The sequence below is a fragment of the Thunnus maccoyii genome, chromosome 4, assembly GCF_910596095.1.
Source record: "Thunnus maccoyii chromosome 4, fThuMac1.1, whole genome shotgun sequence".
Classification (NCBI taxonomy): domain Eukaryota; kingdom Metazoa; phylum Chordata; class Actinopteri; order Scombriformes; family Scombridae; genus Thunnus; species Thunnus maccoyii.
The window spans coordinates 5,905,690-5,930,315 of NC_056536.1; the positions used below are offsets into that span (position 1 = coordinate 5,905,690).

Here is a 24,626-nt window from a genome sequence, read left to right on the forward strand (position 1 = left end):
AAATACATTTGGGGAAACTAGTATTTCAATAACCAAGTTAAGTAAATCATGAATCAATAGTTTATTAAATTGTGATAATGCACCGATAAAATGTGTTGTAACAAAAGTAAAACAGGATGGAAAAGGAAACATTTGCATTAAGGATTCCAGAGACAGAAGAAGACAGCTGCTTCACCGGATCTGAAAAACAAAACACAGCAAATTAAATATTAAGTTATTCCAGGAAATAATCAGGTCCATTCTGCCACATGATACTCAATCATTGCAGATCTGAGGTTATTATTGAGATATAGAAGGAGTGTGTTTTTGTCAGGCATTTGGATGGACTGGGGGTATGTTGTAAAACAGAGCGTGCCTCTGCAGGAAAAAGCTGGCAGCTCCACCACACTGGGCAGGGTTCTCTTGACAGAACAATCGTACAGGCAACGTGCCGAAGGCAGAGCTGTTGATCCAGCTCAGTTTGCCCAAAGGAATCATTATGTTCAAGATATGTTTATAACTAATACATGAAGTTTCATGAAGTTTCATGAAGTTTCATGAAAGTTTCATGAAAGTTTCAAGTGTACAAGTTATTTCTCGTAAAACTTACATTTTTGTTTATTTATATTTGTTTATTTATCAGGGACAATGTAAAAAAAAACAACATTGTAACAGGTTACAATATCATGATACAGATGTGTTATAATACATAATAGGATTATAATAGGATTTCTATTTTGTGAACCCTGTCCCTGGTTGGGCTTTTCTAATGCTTTTTCTAAACTGACTTGCTGCATTAAAGGAAGTGGAACATATGTAAGAAAATGTAATATGTATGAAACAAACACTGCAAAGATTATCTGTTAACATCCAGCTGGATCTTCTTGGTTTGTATCAGTATACACATTTATTATGGTGGAATGTGAAGAGACTAATGTGTGTAATGCATTTAAACTTTTGAGAAATGAAAATTTGTTGTAATTTAATAGTAATGAGTGAAGACAACACAGTGAGTGGGTAACAAATGGCAGTTTCCTGTTCATGGATGGTAGTTCCAGCTTGACAAAGATGTCCGTCCTTATTTTTCTATTGAACCACCTGTTTTCTCTTTACAAAACTTGAAAATCACTCGCCTCGAAGGAGTATTAGTGGAGTACCTGAAGAGTTATCCATCCTCCTCTATTTGGCAATGTCCATATTTATCGCCTACACGTCCCTTTGCATTCCTTTTTTCTCCAGCTTGTGCAAACTACACTGTAACACGAGCTGAGCTATTAATGTGCAGTGCTTGTATAGGCCAGTTTTGTACTGAACTGAACTGAGCATGACAGCTTGGACCAGCAACAGACTGAACGTAATACTGAACTGAAGACAACTAGCATCAGTGCTGAATTCCCATTTGAACAGTGATGTGACCACTAAATTTAGGAGTGAATGAATTACATTGTGACTACAAATCTTTGACCAGAGCTTTTCAAAGACTTGAATCAGCAAAGTGATTTGTGATTTCCACCCTTGGTTGGCTAAGTTTTTAGTGTGCTGCTTGATTTGAACATCACACACACATTGTGATCATCACAATGTTAAACCTCCATTCTTTTTTTTAACCACTTGGGGGAAATGAAATAAGCTCTAAAAGTTTGTTCATATTCATTCTACTTTCAGCTCTGATTTGGTCTCTGCCAATGAGTATTGTCATGATACAATGGCATGAACAAAAGATAAATTATCGTAATAATAAAGGTTAAATTCCACTGATGAAGCTTGTTGGAAGAGCAGGTACACATACTACACAGCAAGCCTTTGACTCACTGTTACTAAATACGCACACAACATTGTCAGTCTCTGAAAAACTGATCATCAATAGTCATGTTTCCATTAGATTCACAAGAGAATTTTAAGAAAACCTTTGAAATGTCAACAGAAGGAAAATGCTAATTAGATGCGTTTTCATCAACTGCTTTGTAAAGCAAATAATCTAGGCTATGCAACACATAGTTTTGTCAGAAGATGGCGGTATAGGCTTAAATAATCAGCCAGTAAACAGAGTAGAAGAAGTAGGGGTAGCCAACCAGACACAAAACAAACAGTGATATTGCCAACTGGTAATTGTCCTTTCAATTTGTCAAATGTCAGCTAGTATTGGCCATGCTCCATGTTATATGGAGACACCAGAAGACGCGAGAACGGAAACAGCTGGTCAGTCATGTGAGTTAAATGTTCGCTATGTCATTATTTATTCGACAAATGCGTTTCCATTACCCATTTTGCACATAAACTCTTTTTCAACATTTCCAAAATCCACCTCAAGCAAGTGTAAAAACTTTTTTTTACAAAAAAATTGAAAATACGTTTTTTCTGATTTTGGTGTTTCCATTAAGCTTTTTTAATGTGATACTTAAAAATGCGCAGAAAAATAGGTTTATGGAAACACAGCTAATAAAATGTCGCATTAAGTGTTTTACTTGTGCTAAAGATCAGATTTAAGATTAGGTGAAACTTCAATGATCCCTGAGGCAAAACTTCTCACCGTATATTTGTCCCATTTCTTCTCAGGGTCGTATGGCTCCCAGCGACTAGCAGGAAAGATGTGCTTGTTCTTTTCATACCAGCTCCTTAGCACCACTTTACCTGCATGAGACTTTAAGCAAGAGAGCACAACCAGGTTAACTTTGATATGGCTTTTAAATTTATCTTACTTATCTTAGTATTTCCTCTAACAATAATATAAAGGATAAGTCTGGTCATCTTCTATTTTTTTCTTCGTGTCAACAAGTCCAATGAAAAGATGAGAACAAACAATGAATTGATTCCATTAACAAGTATTGTGCATGTATCCAAAGCCTTGTATAACTTATTCCTCAGTACCATAAAGTTCTGCTGTTGTCCAAAGCTATTAAAAACACATCAGTGAGCCACATGTTGCACTGGGTGACATGTTCCTTCATTACCATGAACACGCACACTGTAGTTTACTTTGACTCAATCCCACACACACCGTCCTGCTGCCAGAAATACTCACTAGAGCAACAAATGTGTATTAATCCGCAGCTTAAAATAGTCCCCAACCATTGTACTTTTATCTCCTGTTTAAGCGACATTGATTAAAAAGTGTCCAGCTGCTTTAGGGAATTACTGAGACTTTAAAAAAGTTAAAACTATATATTTTTGACCCATTTATAAATATTTACATCAGCAGTAACAAATGGGCTCGGGATGAATGCCACAGACAGACAGGGTAGAGAAGTCCTAAAGTTGTGAGGGATAGAGGACGCATTTATATTTTTCATCTTTTCATGGGATTTATTGACAAGAAAAATGTAGAATAATGCCAGACTTATCCTTTAAATTCATTTAGATTTTTGTAATGAAATGATTAAATTCAAGTGCTTTTTACTGAAATTATGATTATGATTTTATCCAACAAAAGTAACATCAGAAATTACTTTTTTTTTCTTGATTGATTTGTAGACAATTTCAGATCTTTTTAGCAAGTTTTAGAGGTTCACATTTTTTCAAGTCTATCTTAAAACAATATTCATATGCCCATATGTACACTGGAGCAGTTTTTGGTTGCTGCTAATTGTTCCTTCTGTCCATACCGGCTGTGAAAAGGTCCCTTCTTGCTGTGATTCCAATGTAACATATGTAAGCCAGTCAGCAGCTCAACAGCAGCAGCTTCTGACCAATTACTGTTTCAATGTACATATGGGGATGTGAGTGTTGGGGAATAATCCTAACCTCGTCTTTCTCTACTGTGGCGTCATTCACCAGTCGAATATCATCGTGGACGTCAAAGCTGAAAAGAGGACCTGTGGGGGAGAACTAAACTGAGTGAAAATGCAGGAAAATCAACCTCACATTGTTCCATGTGTTGTACAGAAACAACTACTTCAGCATGTAATATCTAAAAACAAATAAAGGAAATGAAAGCTGTTGGTGTTCACTTACCAGATTTGCCTCTGGCTTTGGTCACAATGAAGTCATAAAAACTGTGGTGCTGATTGGAACAAAGAGATAAAACATGAATTAATTCAAAAACTGCCACAGCTGCTGGACAAATGAAAAAGAAACCATAAAAAATAATCACAGTAAACACCATCATAAAAAAAAACATTGACAGCAAATTTTTCGAACGACAAGATTACATGCAAAGTCGATGCAAAGACACAAATAGACGCAAATTCACGTCTACTCGTGTTGGGTGAAGCGAATGATGTGAATTACGCGACGTGAATGACGCAAATATGTGAAATTCGCAACACAAATACACAAAATTTGCGTAATTTGCATATTCACGCAAGTTGAAAACATTCAACTTGAGCAAAAAGTTTGCGCTACCACAGGGCTGGACCAGGGGATTCAGCTGCAACTTGCCAACAGACAGCTGTTGAGACCCAGCCAGCTCTGGAGGAAAGAGCCAGGGAGCACGATGGTGGTGCTGCTGATTTCTGGGGGAATAAACACCACCACCACCAGATTCTGTTCTAATCCAGAGCCATTTACTGGCAGGAAGAGTTTATTTTTTAAACTTTTGGGATTAAGAAATTGATTTATCCTCACTTTTGCTTCTCAACCTAACTTAGCCGGAGCTAACACCAGAGTCACATACCCCCCTCAGCTGCTGTCATCGGTAATAAACATCTTAAATGCCAGTGAGTTTATATGATCTTAAAGTTGCACAATATGTAGATATCTACGTGTATAAACATGTTGCTGCTGTATTTATGCCTTTAGATGACGTTATATTGAGTGTGGATGAAGCAGCTAATGTTTGCAAAGCATAGCTCTGATCGATTTGAACTCCAGACTTCAGAAAACAAGCATTTCAAAAGTTTTTTGCTTGTCATCTTGCAGACAGACCTTGCAAGGCATGAATTAAGACTTTTTACAAATCAGCATCATGATGTAATTATTTCAGCATCCTTTTGATTTGTTTATCCGCTGTTCATACCGCTTTAAGGCCTGTAGTTGTCATCTGGGAAGTGCAGTAAATCAACAGATTTTGGGGGGGAGTTTTGTGTGATGGGTTAATGCAGTTTATCACAGCAGAACAAACAGAGACGAGTTGATAATGTATCTCTCAGTGTTTACAGATAAGTGTCGGTATGACTGTTGTTAGCAGGAGGACTGAGCTGTCATGATGGCAGGCAGGCTGAGCTTCATTAACATCACCGCAGTGGTTCTCACTGTCCAGGTGGGGACTAGTCGGTGCCTGCTGTTGCTCACTGGCTGTGTGGGGCGAATAAACACAAATGATCCTGTGGTCAAACGCACGCAAGTAACGAGAGTTGAAAATTCACATTTGGTGTGAACACAACATTAGAACTGGAAGCTGATGGCAATTTAATGTCTTGGTCTTATGCCTGAATAATCGCCCAAGCCACTTTTACTTGCCTCTGTCACACCATAAGAGGAATATAAACTTAGCACAAAAAGTAAGGAAATTTGTGTTTAGTAGATTATTTCTTTGTTGTAACAATGCTTCTTGGCAATAAATCTTATACCGTTGGAAAGCCTGTTTATTTCCCTTTTAAATGGTGCCACATTTGTAAGGAACATGCATTTGTTGGATGAGTATCTGGGTTGCGCTGATGAAAAATTTGCCAAATCTTCTCTGCCAATGCCAAACAGCTTATTCTGCCATTGACTCTTGTTTGGTGTTTGGTGGATTGGATGATTGAAGTTTGAAGAAACAATACATATTGGCAATTTAACGATTAATTAATTTAACAAACAGGAGCCTTAGTAGCATGTGGAAGAACCATATACAACCACAACAGCCTGGCACCTCCTCCTCATGCTGGTCACCAGCCTGGTCACACACTGCTGTGGGATGGCATCCCATTCTTCAACCAGCATTTGTCGCAAGTCAGGCAACTTGGTTGTGTTGGTCACTCTGGCACGAACAGCACACCTAAGCTGATCCCACAAGTGTTCAATGGGGTTGAGGTCAGGACTGCTGGCAGGCCATTCCATCCTCTCCACTCCCAAATTCTGGAGTAAGTCCCTGATAAACCCCGCTCCGTGGGGGCGAGTGTCTGGACTCATCGCTGAACATGACCTTCCTCCATATGTTCAGGTTCCAGTGCACGTGTTGCCGACACCAGTGCAAACAGGCTTGACGGTGAGGGGCAGTCATGGCAGGCCTCCTGGCAGCCCTATGAGACCAGAGATTGGCTGCATGCAGTCTGTTCCGGTTCGTCTGGGCCGAGAGCCGTCGGCCATATCGTCCTGCAAACCTCGCAAATCTGTAGAAGACAGACTACGGTACCTAAGTGCTGACAGGGTGAGGAAACAGTCTTCTTGGGGTGTCGTCTTCTTGGGACGCCCACTTCGCGACCTGTCTCTGACATCCCCTGTTATAGGGAATTAGAATTATGCCGCAATTTGGTTTTGCGGAACACCAGCTTGAAGTTGCCCTATCGCACAGGCCCTATCCAGATCAGCCAAATGTGGCATACCGATTCTTGGAGTGGACACCTACTGACCACTGTAGCAGGGCCCATGCTCACAGGTGCTGCCAATCAGGTGCCTGATTGGCACCTGACTGGCATCACCTGGGGGTACCAGAAGCTCAAAACAAGAGTCAATAGCAACAGCAAAATAAGTTGTTTGGCATTGGCAGAGAAGATTTGGCAAATTTTTCATGGGCGCAACCCACATACTCAGCTCTACTGCTCATCCCACAAATGCATGTTCCTCACAAATGTGGCACCATTTAAAAAGGGAAATAAACAAGCTTTCCAAAGGTATAAGATTTATTGCCAAGAAGCGTTGTTAGAACAAAGAAATAATCTACCAAATACAAATTTCCTTACTTTTTGTGCTAAGTTTAGTGTTTCATAGTTTATTAAGCTAACTTTCTTATACCTGTGTATAAGAGATGAAGATAGGGAAGATATATTTATTACAGTGATGTTAGAAGGTGAAACAAGACGCATATTTTTCAGTCTGTACATGCAAGTAAAAGTGGATCAGGCAATTATTCAGAGATGAGCCTGACATGTAAATCCATCAAATTAATGTAAAGGGATGTGTGTCTTAAAGGGCCATTGTATTGTGAACACAGACGCACATCAGAGGTGTTGAATCTACTCAAACACTTAAACAGTAAATGAGTTGAATTGAAACGAAGAAAATGAAGCAACAGTTCAGTTGTGGTTTTTGAGGGTGTCGTTCATGCACTCACTACTCACATGTGGGATTATCAGATCCTCTTTGATGTACATCAGCTGTTCTACTCCAGCAGACCTGCACAGAGAATGAGAATTTCAGTCTGATAAAAATGAATTTCAACATTATTAAGAAGGAAAAATTACCAATATTTTTCCTGTGTGTGTGTGTGTGTGATTTGAATATGTCTGACTTAAGCAACTCTAAGTGATAGTATCAAAGAACACACAGTGGCAGACATCAAGGCTTATTGTCATCGGTGCAATTTTTAAAATCAGAGGGACTGAGAGGGAGACATAAAGAGATTCTTTGGAGAAACTATGTTTCCTTATTTTCTGTAATGATGCCTTCAAGGACTGTAAAACGTGGGTCTCCCAAAGCACTACCTGCCTACCATGCTACGCCATACAAAAGGGAAAAGCAGACACTTAAATATCATAATACTAAATACTTTAAAATAAATTCAGTAATCAGTAAATTTGGAAAAAACTAGTTTCATGATACAAGGTCGAATATCGCGCTGTGGAATCAGAGTGTAGGCTGAGGAGAAAGCGGCGACCACAGCAAGGCTACAGCCATAGTCTGACACACAAACTTCATCTGCTGAGTTTCGCCATTATAACACTAACACTACCACAGACAAACAACTAGCTTTACAATATAATGTCAGAGCACAGATGTGGTGCCACTATTACAGCTTCTACCATAAATGACAGCAAAACGCACAAGAGATTCTCACACTGAGCTGAAATGAAACAAGTGCACATAAATTAGGTAAACAACATAAATAAACAGTCTCTACTGCATTTTGCTGTCATTTATGGTCATGCTACTCTCCTCTGCAGAATAAGAGTAAAGCATGATTCTCTTGCCTTAGCTCACTAAAGTCCTTCCTCAGGACTTCCAGGGCCCTCTGCAGGAAGTTCTGGATGGTATTGCCCTTCTTCATCTGCAGGGGAAATAAACAGAAAGACATGAGGGGAAAATATGAAGAGAGTATCTGTTGTGTTGAATGTTTATACACAGAATAAGGGGAATCTATAGTCATACTTTACCTTGACCGTCTTACGATGTCCAGATCCATCCCAGTAGCTGAATGTGATTTCTATCTCCTCACCTGAAAACAAACATATAAACCATTATTTGGATTGAGAGTAAGTGTGAGTGTGCATGTGAGTCAGTTACAGCAATAACAAGGGGTGTGTGTGTGTGTGTGAAAGTAATTGTGACACTCACTCTTAATCTTCTCCTGTTTGAGCTCCCACTCCTGCCTGAGTTCCTCTCTGAGACGATTCTCCTCCTCCTGAACACACGAAGCCGACAAAATGAAATGATTGAAAATGTCAGTTTATATTAGAGGACCATGCTGCATTAACATGACAATAGAGATCGGACTCAATAGACAAAATAACAAACGAACATGGCAACTCTACCATGGTATCAACAATACAGTATATGTGGTAGTTTTAATGGTGTGAAATGGCCGATGTCTTCTATTTAGTATTTGAGTTACAAGTGTCCAGAGGTCCGTGTGGTCTGTTTTTTCGGAAATACAACCGACATGAAGAATCGTTAAAAGTCTAGCTGGTTTAGCTTCATAATCAATAGTTACTTCTTGCTCTAATCATTGGCTTCAATGTTCTTCTACAGCTTGCCATGTAAAACAGGAATTAAAGTCCCCCCGATTTTTTAGTTTGATTTACAATTTGATGATGCACAGTTATAAAATGTAAATAGAAGTGTTGGTTTCCAAAGCTCAATAGAATCCATGGGGCAAACCTGTAAAATCTAGAATCTCTGAATAAATTGAAATTATGAGCACATTGCATGCACACGACTCCAAACCACAAATTAATTTAAGCAGAAATTGTTTCAATCCCAGGAAGATCTTTGTCTGGCAAAAATGAAATGAAAACATTCTAAAACTAAATTTGTGGTTTAAAGTCCATGTGTAGGCGTTCACAAAGAAAATACCAGAGTCCAATTAATCTTTTGCCAGCACAAAGCAGAGAAATGATAAGGAAATACTTTCCCAGAGTCATACTCTGAATGTGACGGTGTCTAACCTCACCTCTCTGTCTCGATCAGGAAGGAAACTTGTGTCCACATCTGGATTTTTCCCCAGTTTCTTCTTCCTTACTGGAGAATCTGTGAGACAAAGTCACACACTTTTTATTCATGAGCTATAAAATACCTGCTGACCAAAACAGTGTCTTAAAACACTCATATGGAGCAGCAACAAACAAACAGTATGACAAGCTCAACATCACTGCTTAGAACATCACTCATGACTACAACAAATAAGCAACAAAATAGGTGAATGTGAAAAAAAAGAAATTTCAAAAAGCAACTAATTCTAAAACTTAAGTAACTTTTTCCATGAAAGAAAACACCAAACATCTATATCTAAATATATTAAATTGTAGAAGTGGCTTTGATGCTGCAACAACTCATATTCTCTGACAACTCCCCATTTTTAATCCCTGCAAGATCCTGTTTCAAGATTTCATTTTTTAATCCATTCATTTAATTACTGATGAAGCTCCAGTTTAGACCAAATCAGACTGATTTAAGAGAGAATTATCTAGTTGATCTGAACTGAAGAATGACAGAGGCCGTATACAGCTGAAAGTGCTTCTCAGCACTGTGTTACTCTTTTAGTCTCTGCTTTAACATAATACTCACAATCCTGCTCTTCTTCTTCATCTTCCTCTTCATCTTCTTCATCTTCGGGATTAAACGATAAACTGGCTATTTTCCTCTTCTGTTCTTCCTTTCTCTTCTTCTCTTTCTGCTTCTCAAGCTTGCTGCAAAGAGTAAAACATTCATAATTATCAACCAAAATCAAATGGAAGAACAGCTACACATACACACCATCATTGCATAATGTATTCATGCTTTCTCTATGTTTCCAGCACACATTTTCTTTGCAGGACTACAAGGAAAACAGTTGTAGCTCTTGAACTTGTGCCCAGAAAAAACTGATTCATGTTTTACTGTTGGAGCCTTGTGATAATAATAACAACAATGATAATAATAATGGGTTACATTTGTATAGCACTTTATCTTGATATCCAAAGCGCTTTACAGTGAAGGGGGGTAAACTCACCTCAACCACCACCAATGTGTAGCATCCACATGGGGATGATATATGGCAGCCACTTTGTGCCAGAACACTCACCACACATCAGATTGAGTTGGAGAGGGAGGGAATCATTGAGCCAAATACACTGGGGGACGATTAGGTGACCAGATGGAGAAAGCTAGGTTGGGAATTTTGCCGGGACACCAGGGAACCCCCTACTCTTTGCAATAAGTGCCATAGGATCTTTAATGAACAAAGTGAGTCAGGACATTGGTTTAATGTCTCATCCGAAGGACGGCGTCTCCTACAGCACAGTGTCCCAGTCACTGCACTGTGGCATTGGGATTTTTTTTTTTTAACCAACACTACTTCCAGTGGCACCTTAATTTTTTCCTGGGATGTCTCCCTTCCAAGTACTAAATAAGCCCATGCCTGCTCAACTTTCAATCATTCAGCAGAAACAGGGTACATGTTTTATGGCTTCTGCTAAGATGCCTTAGTCATCTTGGCACTGTTATGCACGGTTTGACAGGTGAGGTTGGACACCATCCAGAGTTTTCATTCATTTTTCATTTTCTTTTGAGGCCCCTGGCGACAGTTGTAGAGATTCATTAGTGTCATAGCCATCCATTTGATTTCTACTTTGAATTTTTCATGCCACTGCTAGTTACATTTCTATCAAAATTAAAAACTGTAAGTGCAACTTGTATTTTGGAATCTGGAAGCCACCTGTCATGAATCAAGAGTTCATCACACTGTCTGGCCTGTGAGGGTACAATTATTAAGTCTAAAGCAAGAGGGGAACCATGAGAGGAAGATGCAAAGTAAGGCTACATTTAATGATCATTTTCAAAATCAGAAAGAAGTGATAGACCCTCATCACAACATCCCAGAGCCCAAATAGATGTACTTAAGTTGCTTGTTTTCTTCAACCAACAGTCCAAAACCAATTAACATTTAATTTACTATCATACATAATAAAAACATGCAGCAAATCCTCATGTCTGAGAAGCTGGAATCAGCAAATATTTGGCATTTTTGCTTGAAAAATGATGATAACCGATGCAGCTCTAATGCAAAATCCTTTGAACACATCAAATTTCCTTCTCATTCACATAATTAGCAGAGCTATTTGTATCTGGGAGTCAATTGTTTGTCTCTGCTCCCAGAAATGTAGCATGAATTCATTTGTGTGCATCGGAACTGGAAATGTAAATGTTTTTTTCACATACTGGCTGTAGGCTGAATTCAAATGATAGGAAACATGATGAGAAAAGACCATTAGCAAGATTAGAGGTCTGAAAGCTCTACTAGCGCCCCCTGAAAGCCCTGCTGGTCTTTACACCTCTCCGGGCTGAAGTGGTTTAAACCAAATGGTTGAGAAACTGAAACTACAGTGTGAATGTGAGCCAGTAAGCACACGAACTCACAGCTGTAGTTCCTTGGACTGCTCCTTCTTGGCCAGCTGCTTCTCTCTCTCCTTCACCAGCGCCTCCTGCTTGGCCTTCATATCATTCAGTGTCACCAGACCTGATCAAAACATGAAAGACATGAATCAGGTCTCACTGCAAGACTCAGATGGATATATTATCTCAAAAATGTTATCAAATACAGTATACTATATACTAATTCACATGCAGTGATGTTAAAATACTTTTTTCATCTACATTTTCATAATAACACTGCATGTTGCTTTCCTGTGCAGATCTGTGAAGTGTCTTCACTCTTTCTGAGACAACCATTTCATATATTGAACTTTGTGGGTCACACTCTAAGCCAGTCCGGGCATTTCCACCTTAAGATGACAGCTTGTAGACTTACAGGAGGGCCACAAAAACAAAGATACTTACCAACTGTGCTGGACTTCAGCTCTGCCTCCACCGCATCATAGTGAGCTGAGAATTTCTTATCAATGTTGGACTTGACCATGTTGTCCTGCAAGAGACCAGAGATAATGTTACATCACAGAAGCAGTGGTGGAAGAAGTATTCAGACCCTTTACTTAAGTAAAACTATACATACAGCAATATAAAATACTTCAAAACAAGTAAAAATCCTGCATGAAAAATCCTACTTAAGGTATTGCAGTGAAAGTAGTGGTTTGGTCCCTCTGACTGATATGTTATTATATATGACATCATTAGATTATTAATACTGAAGAATCAGTGTTGGAGCAGCATGATACTGTTGTAGCTGCTGGAGGTGGAGCCAATTTCAACTACTTTATATACAGTTAGCTAGTTTAGTCCGGTGGTTCCCAATCTAGGGGGCGGGCCCCTCCAAATGGTCACCAGATAAATCTGAGGGGTTGTGAGATGATTAATGGGAGAGGAAAGAAGAAGAAAAAGTTCTGATACACAAATCTGTTTACACTTTTTGGACTTTTTCTCTAATCTTTGATTTTTGGTGAAATATTGGATCATTTGAACATTTATTGAAATGAAACCTTGTGAGAAGTTTAGAGGGAAAATCACTATTTGGTGGAGCTGTTAACAACTCAGGGTGCTGGCACAGCCATCGGGAGCAATGGAACCGAACTGCCAATCTTCCAATTAGTGGACAACTCACTCTACTTCCTGAGCCACAGGCACCCCAATGTGTTGAAAATCCTTGTTATATTATCCATTGTGTCAAATCTTTATCTGAAAAGTAACTAAAGCTGTCAAATAAATGTAGTGAAGTAAAAAGCATAATATTTCCCTCTGAAATGAAATGGAGTGGAAGTATAAAGTAGCATAAAATGCAAAAAACTCAAGTAAAGTACAAGTACCTCAAAAATGTACTTAAGTACAGTACCTGATTAAATGTATTTAGTTACTTTCCACCACTGCACAGACGCATGAGTAAGGTTACTTTTAAGCATTCTGAGTGAAAGATCCCTTTAAAATACTCTCCTGTAATATTAATGTTATAAGCTTTATAAGACAAACAGGTTAACAGTTTGTCATTATCCTGGACTTGCCTAGAATGTTATGTAAATTGATTTTTATTTAACTAATTGTAACGGCGACCACTTCACTGACCCTGGCCTCTAGATACAACAGACTATAATACAAGTTAGGAAGGTAACTATGGTTCTGATTTTGACACTCAAACCTACCATTCAATTAAACTGGAAGCCAAGGATGTAATACTGTACAATGAAAACAAAAAACAAAAAGTTCGAAAAGCAGACTGTCAATTTAATAGTAATTTTACTGGGAAAATTTCACATACCATAAATCCAAGTTGAACTTTTCATGACTCAATTTAGGGAGTATTTTGAGTCTATCCAACTTTTAACTATAAGAAATGTGCGCATACAATTAGTATGCTCCAAGATTTTTTTTAATAAATCTGATTATTTTTATTATTTTTCTAACCATTTATTTATTATTAGTACTTTTACCCTTTGCCCTGTTTACCATGTTGACTGTATCAACAAACTGAAAGAGAAGTCATGTTGTTTATGATCTTTATTTCATTATGATGCCTAATTGTTTTCTGATATTGTATTACTGTCACACATGTTGTAAGGGACGCTTTCTGTAAATAAAGTTATGGAAAAAAGGTAACTTTAGTTCTGTGAACTCTGGCTGACTGACTTATCTGGTGACATTAACACTGAGGACATGTCTCCTTACGTTATGTTTACCGACACTGAACTGAGTAATTTTGGGGGGAAAATAGAGGGCTAAATGAAGTCTGGGTAGTATCACGTACTTAATAAGCATCATAATTTCGGGTAAGAGGTTACAAACCTCTGCAATCTTCTGCTTCAGTTGTTCCAACTGCTCTCTTTCTTTCTCTCGTTTTTTCATCAGCTGCATGGCTCTCCCGGCCTCGCTGGCAGCTCCTTTGTACTGCGCCATGTTGCTTTCTTTGTGTTTCAAGTTTACTTATAAGAACTCTAAAGACACAAAAGACAGAAAAAGAAGATAAACACTTAAAATAAAACGCTGATTTTTCCAGATCTGTGAAGGTAGGGCTCCCAGTACACCACAACAACAAAAATGGCGGTGGCGAAGTGCATGTTGGGTATTGAGGGAATATATTATGTCGCCTTCAAATGCTATCAGGAAACCTCGTAATTATGAACTCACATAGCAACGATCAAAAAGTGGTATTAAATAAAGGACTACAGCTTGAACATAGCCTACCTAAACTAAACCCTAAATATATGAATGTAAAACATATATTCACAAATCAATCACAAATACCACAGTGTTTTGATGAAGAAGTGAGTGACAGGATGCCGGTAAAATACTCTTCTGTAATATTAATGTTATAAGCTTCATAACGCAAACAGGAACTACATAATGCTGCCTTCAGGTGCTTCAGGAAACCTCGTAATTATGAACTCACACTGCAACGATCAAAAAGTGTTATTAAAGAAAGGAGTACAGCTTGAATGCAGCGTACCTAAACTAAAATCTGAATATATGGATGTAAAATATATTCATAAACCAATCACAAATACCACAGTGTTTTGATATAGCAGCGAGTGACAGGTTGAATGTCATTTAAATTGCCAATTTGTAATATCTAATGGACAAAAAGCCATAGCATTTAGGTATTAGGGTTGCATTGATTGTTATGTCATTGTTATGATTGTTATGACTGTTTAATCAGTTGACAAAAAAATTTGTTTTCCAGAGATCAAGTTTTTAACTTGATAAATTACTTTAATAATACAATAATTGCCAGAATTATTTGCAAATAATTTTCCACCAATTGGCTAACAATTGCAGAATATTTATTTATTTAGTTGATTCTACTTTATTCATCTGAGGTCCATAATATTACAAATATCTCAACAACCGATGAATGAATGAATATGATATACCTTACATTTCCATGTGTTTCCTGTGTAAAAATCAATTCACATAATCTGATTGGTCAAAACAAAACAAATCCAAAAAAAAGGAATTTTTGACATCTAGTTTATTGACAGCTAATACAATTTCCTCAGACTTGCATCTGAAATCAGTGTAAATAATTATGATAATAATAATGCATTTTTATGAATTGGCTTTACATGTAGAAAACATATCAAACAGCCACTCACTCACTCATTCACTTACTCACTGGCTCGCTCGCTCACTCACTCACTCATTCAATCAGTATGTCTCACATTCATACAGCCTCTTTTTCTCTCATTTGATGCCAGTCCTTGTTAGACAGTGAAATGGCGATTTGACTGCAGCAGAGAGCAAAAGACGTACAGAAAGGAGAGATGAAATCGCTCACAACACATATACACAAGGACCGCAGGCATGGAAGGAAAGTGTTGCTCAGCTGTATGCAAGGCACCACAAACCTAGAGAGAGAGAGAGAGAGAGAGAGAGAGAGAGAAGAGTTAAATAACTGTTTCTAAAAACTCTTACTGTCAGGACAGAAAGACAGAGCAATAAAATCCTTGTAAATAAGTTAATATGTCAAAAGTATTTCTTTCAGTGTCTTCAATCAAAGGTAGCTCATAATTAAGAATTAAGAAGGAAGAAAGAAAGAAAAACAATTTGATTTGTTGGTCAACTGCTAAACAAGCCAACCAGATAAGTTTTATAAAGACAAATTTGTATTATTATTAGTTAGAAAAAAATGGACTAATCATTGTGAGAGGTTGCTCCTCTCCCTTTTCACTAGGCCCTGGTTCCCAACATTAGGCCTGTTAGTGTCTTTGTGTTAAATCACTAATTTCAGTCCAATGTTTCTGTTCATTTCAGTAATGTTACATAAATCATGGAAAACGGGTTTCAGTTGAGTAGTTTGTGTTTCACAATGTTATGTTTTGTTGAAGGTCTTCAGTCCTGTTGGAATGTTTCATTTTTGACAGTGTTGTGGTGGTGGAGCAGGTCACCTGTTTAATCAGTAACAGTGACAACAGATGTGCATCATTAGCTGCACTAAGTAGTGAGTCACTAGGCACGGTCAAGCTGAGGTAGGAAGGATAAAACTGTTCTGAGGTACATTCTGTATAATTTGGCACACTAATGGCTGTGCATGTGTGACCATAGAAAATTATGATTGTCAGCAGTAACAGAGTCATTCTACATCAATGTTGTTCTGTATGTTTTGAAGCTATGTATCAGTCCAGCTCACCCTGTGGTGACCTGAGTAGATGGTATGTTCCAGTTAGGTGAGGCTGAGAAGTAGGTGGCAGCTTGCTGTGAGGCTGCAGATTTTATTTATTTATTTGTTTGTTTGCTTTGGCTTAAGTTATTTTTGGTTGAATTTCCCAGGGTTCATTTTTGTCTCTGCTTCATATTGATATTTTTGTTAATAAACATCATCTGTTTTTTCCACTCTGGGCTGACAACCTGTGTTGTTAACATCCCTTTATATGGAGTGGCGGCACTACAATGATGAATGAATGAGTAAAGAACTGTTACTGTTTGTTCATCCTTTTTCTCTCGTCCCTCATGGATTTACTGATTGTTTTGTTTTTAATTTCTGAGACATTGTTGACATGTTAGCTTCACTTTTAGCTCTGATCTTAGTCTTGGTACTTATAGCTCTGTTAAACACTCATTGTGATGAGAGATGTGTCACTCGCATTTTGTTGTACTTGATTTTTAATCCATGATGTTGTGGTGATAGCATACCAGACATGTAGACAGGTGAGAATGGCCAGAAAAATGCCACAGAGGAGCGCAAAGGGCACAGCAAACAGCAGGGAGAGGCAGCGGTAAGTCCAGATACGAGCCCTCTCGAAGCCAACAACACTGTAAAGCCACACTTGGTCTATGCTGTGAGGTGTGGCGGGCTCAGCCAGCACGTCACTGACCTCCACCTACAGACAGGGAACAAAAGAGCAGATGGTCCAAGTCAAGTCAGTTTATTCATAGATCTCATTTTGATGTTTTGTTATGACCAATGCTTTACAGAGAAATTTAAAATACAATTAAATAATTGAAATGAAAATAAATAGCTAATTAACTGTAACAAATAAAGTTAATGCAATTTTATAGTTATATTAATAATTAAGGGTCAAGGACACAAACTTGATTTTAAAAAGATGGGTCTTATTTTAAATAGATAGGTAAGGTAAACTGTTCCTCCGTCTGGGAGCAGAAATGGAGAGGACTCGAGATTGGAGAGGTACCAATGTACCGTCCATGCAGAGCTTTAAAAACAGCTGGTTTCATTAATCTCACAGGTAACCAGAGAGGGGAAGCATTTTGCACCAGCTGCAGGCGAGTTAGTGATGACTGACATACTCCCACATAAAGAGAGTTACAGTAGTCAAGATGTGAGAAAAAAGCATAAAGGATAGTCTTAAGATCTCCAGAAGAGAGACATTTTTGGATTTTTGCTATTGACCTAAATAGTTACTTTGTTTATTTGCATGTCAAATTTTAGAGCAGAAACAAAAATGATACTCTTTCTACTCTCTATTCTTGCATATGCATGCACATTTGAAAACAGAGATGAAAATTGATTGCACCACTAGTGAAATTTTGGGGACCAATGATAAGGACCCCTGTGACAACTCAAGATAACTTAGATGACACTCAAGTACTTCATTCAGTTTAAAGCGGGTATACAACTGTGTGTCATCAGCATAGAAATGGTAAGTGATGTCATATTTTCTCAAAACAGACCTTAGTTGAAGCTTGCAAATTAAATAGGGCCTAAAATGGAACCCTGGGGTACACCACAGGAGACAATAGCAGAGGGATTAAGATAAGAATTGCAGTTAACAATTGCAAGAATTGCAATTTAACCACTTTAAGGCCTTATTCTGAATGTCTGCTACATGTCTGAGACAATCCAACAGTATGAATTAGTTGACTCTATAAAACGCAGCAGAATGATTCATATTAACCAAATTGAAATATCTAAAGACAGCGGTAAGGCATTTGTTATACGTAGAAGAGTTCTTTTGATTGATTGATTGGAGAGTGGACTGCTCTAAAAAAGGGACAAGTTGTGAAAATACAACTTTTTCTGGGATCACTGAGCATGGAAGTGTTTATTGTAGATAAAATGCTGGGCGTATCTGTATCAGATATAAGAAGAGGGACAGAATGAAGGAATTTTAAAGAGGAAAGCAAATACTATAGACTTGTAGATGTTGTTACTGATGACAGATGATGCAGAAAGTTAAAATCAACGAAAATCTAATCTTCAACATATTTATCATGTTTAGCCAAAGAAAAAAACTGGTGACCTCAGAGGCAAAGATTCTCTTTGTGACAGACAGTATATGTGGCTGTCATTTTCAGACATTAAATACCACTGCCATGACTAACTGAGGCCATGCAGACAATGTTGATTCATAGTAAGGGGAAAAGGGAAAGAGGACCTTTAGGTGTTGGTTGATGCCATAAGGGTCCCTGTTGACAGGATGGGTGGGTGTGGGCATGGCAGGGGCTGGTGGAGGGGTCGGGGGTTGTGGCAATGGAGTTGGGGCTTTGCATGCAAACTCAGGAGGAGGAGGAGGAGTGTTTATCTGTTCTTCTTCTCCTCCTTCGTCTTCATCGCTGTCATCGATCCGGCACTCCACCAGACAGTCATCGCTCACCATCATCATCCTCACTGCAGGAGGAAAACATTGTTTTAACATGCATGAAGACAGATGAACACACAGACACACAGATCTTGACTTCAACATTCATACTGTAAACCATGCGCGCACACACACACACACACACACGCTCCTCCAGCAGATTGCAGGCATGTCAAGTGTAACCGGCACTTCCACCTGTTCTTTAGCCCCCAAAAAAGAAGCCACACCAAAATCTGTAAATAGCAGCTGGTAATTTTAAATCACACTTGTAAAATTTAAATGCATATAGTCACTCTGCATTAAAACATTCTCAGCAAAATAGTTTTTACAACAGATCAGTTTATAATCAGATATTTAGTTGTGCTGAATTGGAATGGGGACTTCTACTTAAATAAAAAATAATTCAAGATTCAGAAACATTTGCTGAATGCAATCCTGCCTTGGAGTTTTGAGTAAAATATCATGTTGATTAAAGTCTTAACAGTTTATTAAAAGCCTTTTTAACAACTTGCATTTAGATATACAATATGCATGAAACTTGTGCTGCAACGTGACACAATGTAGTTGTAATCTATATTCTTGTTGAGAAATCATCAGAGCAGATTCACAAGAAGGTCAGCAACAGTAGAAATGATAACTCATGTCTGACTTACCTTCCTTACAGTGCTATCTTAATCCTGTATCAGTGACATAGACACTTGCAGAGAGACGGGGCAGGGGAGCCCTGCGGAGAGTGCTAATCTAAAATGTCAATGAGATCAGTTCAACCGCTTAATCACAATGTCCCTCAGAGCTGATTTGGCATATGAGAACCCAGACGGAGCCACACACATACACAAACACACACACATAGACAGACACCTTCACTATTTGACACTGACTTAGAGCGGCAGAAGTGCGAACTAATGTGGTACAGTGCCTCTTGTTTCTTCTGTGTGTGTGTGTGTGTGTGTGTGTGTGTGGCTGTGGAAAGGGGTTATTTTAGGGGGAGTGGATGGGTTTAAAAGATCGCATTACAGCACTGGGGTGCTGTCTCAACACAGTAACTGAAACAGCGAAACACACATACACACATATCAGTAATACAGTGAATAAGTGCAAATTCACTCTAATACATATTGAATACATATTTTAAGTAGTGGTGAGTCAGAATATAACAGTACCATGAGGGTCAAGAGGTGACAGAGTGGTATGGGAGGGTGGAGGGTGGGGGTCCACACATAAAAATACATACTACTGTTTCATGTAAATGACAACAGGAAAAAGCCCATAACTAAAACATGTTATTTTATTGAGTGAAATGGTAATTTACTGCCATGGAATTTAATATGATCAGAGAGAAATATGCTTGACTGGACAGGCATCAGGTCATCTATCTCCTTGTCTTCATTTCTCTTGCCATCAGTTTCTATCTCTTTCTAATCTTTTTTGCTTGGTCCTTCATCCATCACATCTAGTTCTTCTTCATCTCCTTTTCTTTCTCTCATTTTCTGATCTCTTCAATGTGTAAGTTTGTCATCCTTTGTCTCTGCTTCTTGTCTCACCTTTTCTTCCTCATGCCCAGTCATTGGCATTTTTAAAAAATTAGCTGCACTTATGCCTTTCCTTTTCATTTTCTTTCAAAAGGCCAATCCATCATCTCTGCCCTTACCTGCAGGTAACATGTGAAAAGATCTCTTGTTAAAATCCGATTTATATTATAGGAGAACACGGTTAATATGTTACAAACAATCAAATAAATAAATAATTGTTAATTTATATTTACTTTATGACTGAAATACGCCCAGGCTGACAGTCAATGATGCAGCCTGTTTAGGTGGGGTCTCATGTGCTCAGATTATCAGATGGATGTTAATGTTACAAATTCATACATAATGCAACACTTGTTTAATGCTGCAGCAGCACAGCACTGATCACCATGACTCAGAAAATTGCACAGGCTGTTCTAAATCACATCTAATGATTTGGACCAATTACTTGAAAAAATTAAGAATGCACCAGCTCTGTTGTAGCAGGCAACTCAAATAGTGGCTAACGTTATGGTAAAGAAAATGTCATTATTACTGAAGAATTTAGCAGACAGTAGTTACATTTGTTACTGAGTTTAATTTTACACATGGAAGCTCTGACTTCACTGTGACTGAATTTGACTGTGCAAGGTTGGTGCAGTACCGTGCCTATTTGTTACTTGTTTCAGTGCTTTAGGCAGCTTAGGGACATAGTGGTGACTGAACGTGGCATTATTTTACATTAACAGTTTTAGGAGCTGGAAAGCTAGATCCACCCCTGGAATACGGTATTTTTTACTATTTAAAAATACTGACAACCTCGCAATCATTCATCACTTTATCATCTTTATTGTATTCATATTTTGGTACCACATATACAATTTGACACAGTAAATTTAGTGACATCATCAAACAGTGATCCAGAATAACAGGGTGCTTTAATCATAGAAGCAGATTCAATTGAAAAATTCTACTTCTATGTTTCCAATACTGAAACACGACAGAAGGGAGATGCCATATATGTAAAAACAGTTCAAATGCTTTTGGAGTCAAAGTAATTAACATTGTACACCTCACTGCAAAAATCCTCAAACACATCTGAATGGGACCTGTGGATGGTGCTAGATATTGTCAAGGGGGCCAGAATGTGTGGATGAATGAGACAAGAATTTTGATTGTGGCTCCAAAATGTTGCTGTTGCGTTCACAGTTTAAAACCAGAGGACATCACTGAATCCTCTCTGATATGGGGGCCGTTTTGGCTCTTGAGGCTAGGGCACAGTTTCCAGTTGAAAAGCAAGTCAACCAAGGCCCTGAGTGAGAAACTCTTACTTATTCCTTCGAAGCCAAACCTGAGTTAGCATGTCTCTAACTCTGCAAAAGCCCTGAGTTTTGGCCTGTGCACCAGGCCATGTATCACATATGAAGGGGAATGTGTTTTCCATCTGTGTGTGTCTGTGTGTGTGCTAACACTGCATGCTGCTATAAAATATTGACCTCACTGCGTACAGTTCTCCCAGGTAACATCTGCCCAGATCACATTATTCTTTTTTAAACGCAATATGCAGGGTTCAGACCTATCAGGTCTTTTCAAGTGAAATAAATGTGAGGAGTAAAATGCGTGAAGGCACTCCTAGACACAGGTCCCAGATCAGTCTACTTTTTTAAAATAAACATTATGAGGACGAACTGATCTCAGACCTGCCACTAGGGGGCAGCTTAAGTCTTTTGCTGTTGATGTAAGTATAATGGCAACCACTTTTAAAGGTCCGTCTGGTGAGATCACTGGTGATGTCACATCCCTGATTCTCCAAAATTTGCAAAAGCCTGGAGAACAAAAACAGACCAGAACATAAAAGTGACCAAAACCAGCTGGAAAACAGATACACTAGACATACTGTAATACGGCACCAAGACTAGTGGCACTATGAGATGGCAGAGACGCAAATATTATACACGTGTCATAAAAATAAACTAAGATCACCAAATGCATGATAGGCATCAGCATATTCTTCATTGTCAAACAATAAATCAATAATTTCAGTCATCCTCTCCTCTATCTTAGTCCACTGGTCTGAAAAGGGCCCGTCCTCTGATGCCGAATCCTACTTTTTTGGCAGCAGGGGCAGCTTGAGGAAGGGAGGAAGAGGAGGAGGAGGAAGAAGAGGGAGCAGGGGCAGCAGCGGTGGGGAGGGCAGACGGCTGCATGGGAGGCTGGCGAGACAGGAGCTCCTTGAACACCGAGTTCATCTGACGACTGATCATCTCCTAAGAGAGCGAGAGGATGAGAGTCAAACAGCAAGGGACAGGGAGAGATATGTATGTGGGAAACATCAAAATTTACAGTGTACAGCTGCTCTACTTAAGAAAGGTCATCAAAGTTCATCTCAAAGGTGATTAATCAGATACAACAGTTAGTTTGCAAGTTGACATCATATACAAAATTAGGGGCCTGTTCCGAGAAGCAGGTTTACTAAGTAAAACCTGGTAGTGTTTTTTCCATCGGTCTATGTTGTTGGTTGTATTCCGCAGAATTTATCTAGAACACAAATTATATTTGTTTTTGGCACAGAACCTAAACATGTTACACAACCTAAATGTGTTGCTAGCATCCTTTGATGTCTGTTTATCTGTCTACTGAATTCAGATTAAGTGGGCCTAGAGAATTAGCTGAGGGCTTTGCAGGTGTCATATCTATGTTGTGACATGAGGATGAATTACTAACCTTGTCCACCGTTGATCTTTCTGCCTGACCAAATGGAGGTCTGTCAGTGGGTCTGAAGCCACCCTGTCTCACAGTGTCCAAAGTGTGTCTTCGCTCCTGAGACCTGAAACACAGGTAAAAGGTAACAGAGACAAGACAGAACAGCAAGTGGAGAGCTCACTTCAACATATAGATAAATGCTGATTTCTGATCGTCAAATCTGATCCGAACACTGTTATAGTTTTGGCTACAAAGGCTTTACATTTGACTCATTAAAGGCTATATAGGTTTGGGAATTTGACAATATGTTGTTCTCATAGTAGAGATCAAAGTTAAATGCAGGCTAGGCTCTCTTTAACTCCCCTTAAGAACCAAATTGGCACTTGTCAACACCACCACCATCCTGTTGATGCTGTGTACAGAACTGTTTGAAATGGTGCCTTTAATTAGCTGGTATGTGTAGTATTAATGGTATATGCGATTACCATTGACATGTTAATTTTAAACTTGCAATAACTGCTTTTTTTGGCCACTTGGGGGCAGCAGAAACAAGCTGTGAGCACAAGACTGACATATTATCACCTTTAAAAGTTCATATGGCTAATGTTAGAAATGTTGTTGCCTAAAACACATCCAGCAGTTATGGAGCAACATTAGCATTCACTGGGAGTTGTTTTTGTGTCCACCTGATGAATGTAAGTCTGATATTTACTCTCCTGATGAGCAGGTTGGCAACTTGCATGGCAGCCTCTGCCATCAGTGTATGAATGTGTGTGTGTGTGTGGGTCTATGTGTGTGTGTGTGTGTGTGTGTGTGTGTGTGTGTGTGTGTGTGTGTGTGTGTGTGTGTGTCTGTGTGTGAAAATGGGTGAATGGTGGCAAGTATTGTAAAGTGCTTTGAGTGGTCTGAATAATACTAGAAAGCCACTATATAATTGCCGTCCATTTACCATTTATCTTTGTTTTTGCTCTCCACCAACTCTTGACTGAAATGACTGGCTTTTAGCTGCTAAAGGCTCTGTTATGTTCACCAGCTTGTTGCTAACTGTGTCTGTTTGTTGTTTGCTGCTGGGCAGGTAGTGTACAGTGGGTTTGTTGAACTTTTTCACTGAAAACAGCTTCCTGCTGCAGCTGAAAAAACTAATGAAAGCAGTGAGAGTGAACCAAAACAGTAAAGTTATGGGCCATAAAACCAAAACAATGAGCTTAAAGAGGCTGAAACGCACCGTAGAGGTGAGAGGAGTTGTGGGGTCGGGTCTCTATCACAAACATGAGCACTTGATTTATTGTTAATATAGAAATATTGATTATAGCTGCTTTAAAGCAAGTTAATGGTAATACTGTATGTCATGTGTCTGTTTTTCCCGTTATGCTGAATGTTTCACTTTGAGTTTAGTGCTATATCTCAAGAGGGTATAAACCTCTACATATTGTGATGAGTTAAGCAGAGTGTACAGTATATTCATACTGTGTGCAATACATGGATATATGCGCTGTGTCTGAGATGTGTGTCCTGTCTTACACTGGCAGGTGACGTGTGGCGGGGGAGGTTGGTGGCTTTCGATTGGGGCTCCCCTCACTTCCTCTCTGTCTCCCTGGCAACGAAGCACTGTCACTGTTCACCCGCATCCTGTCAAGACACAAAGAGAAACTTTGTAATTTGTGCATTGTGTGCATTCATGTGT

General features: G+C 38.8%; 3 protein-coding genes across 5 annotated transcripts in view; all 3 read right to left on the reverse strand.

Moving 5' to 3' along the window:
• Nucleotides 1-42: 42 nt before the first annotated feature.
• fam50a (family with sequence similarity 50 member A) lies at nt 43-14,251 on the reverse strand. 2 transcript variants are annotated; one of them, XM_042409672.1, is made up of 13 exons: nt 13,981-14,251; nt 12,091-12,175; nt 11,671-11,770; nt 9,841-9,962; nt 9,227-9,303; nt 8,392-8,458; nt 8,211-8,272; nt 8,028-8,104; nt 7,179-7,233; nt 3,931-3,979; nt 3,721-3,791; nt 2,510-2,620; nt 43-180 (listed from the first exon to the last, which is right to left on the reverse strand). In XM_042409672.1, exons 1-13 carry the CDS (start codon nt 14,089-14,091, stop codon nt 172-174), a joined length of 996 nt encoding a protein of 331 aa, XP_042265606.1. In that variant the 5' UTR covers nt 14,092-14,251; the 3' UTR covers nt 43-171. The 2 variants fall into 2 exon arrangements, with proteins under 2 accessions (XP_042265606.1, XP_042265607.1); XM_042409673.1 differs by lacking the exons at nt 43-180; nt 2,510-2,620; nt 3,721-3,791 and adding an exon at nt 5,074-5,211.
• A 954-nt stretch (nt 14,252-15,205) lies between these two features.
• On the reverse strand, nt 15,206-19,669 carry zgc:158296 (uncharacterized protein LOC791212 homolog). The gene is made up of 4 exons (XM_042408791.1): nt 19,385-19,669; nt 18,528-18,760; nt 16,825-17,012; nt 15,206-15,539 (listed from the first exon to the last, which is right to left on the reverse strand). Exons 2-4 carry the CDS (start codon nt 18,753-18,755, stop codon nt 15,356-15,358), a joined length of 600 nt encoding a protein of 199 aa, XP_042264725.1. The 5' UTR covers nt 18,756-18,760; nt 19,385-19,669; the 3' UTR covers nt 15,206-15,355.
• Nucleotides 19,670-21,068: 1,399 nt separating this feature from the next.
• The window catches only part of arhgap4b (Rho GTPase activating protein 4b), a 31,827-nt gene continuing 28,269 nt past the window's right edge, over nt 21,069-24,626 (reverse strand). For both annotated transcript variants that reach the window (XM_042408788.1, XM_042408787.1), the window contains exons 22-24: nt 24,464-24,571; nt 22,964-23,066; nt 21,069-22,506 (exon numbers count right to left, since the gene is read on the reverse strand). In XM_042408788.1, the coding sequence (XP_042264722.1) occupies nt 22,300-22,506; nt 22,964-23,066; nt 24,464-24,571 (418 nt within the window). In that variant the 3' untranslated portion in view covers nt 21,069-22,299. The remainder of the gene's footprint in view (nt 22,507-22,963; nt 23,067-24,463; nt 24,572-24,626) is intronic.

Coding starts and splice junctions, on each gene's coding strand:
- fam50a (XM_042409672.1), bottom strand. CDS start 14,091: ATGGCGCAGTACAAAGGAGCTGCCAGCGAGGCCGGGAGAGCCATGCAG. Junction 11,771..12,090: donor GCTGAAGTCCAGCACAGTTG/GTAAGTATCTTT, acceptor TGTTTTGATCAG/GTCTGGTGACACTGAATGAT. Junction 8,459..9,226: donor TTCCTGATCGAGACAGAGAG/GTGAGGTTAGAC, acceptor TCGTGTGTTCAG/GAGGAGGAGAATCGTCTCAG.
- zgc:158296 (XM_042408791.1), bottom strand. CDS start 18,755: ATGATGATGGTGAGCGATGACTGTCTGGTGGAGTGCCGGATCGATGAC. Junction 17,013..18,527: donor GCATCAACCAACACCTAAAG/GTCCTCTTTCCC, acceptor CCCTGTCTGTAG/GTGGAGGTCAGTGACGTGCT. Junction 15,540..16,824: donor CTCACCTGTCTACATGTCTG/GTATGCTATCAC, acceptor CTCTCTCTCTAG/GTTTGTGGTGCCTTGCATAC.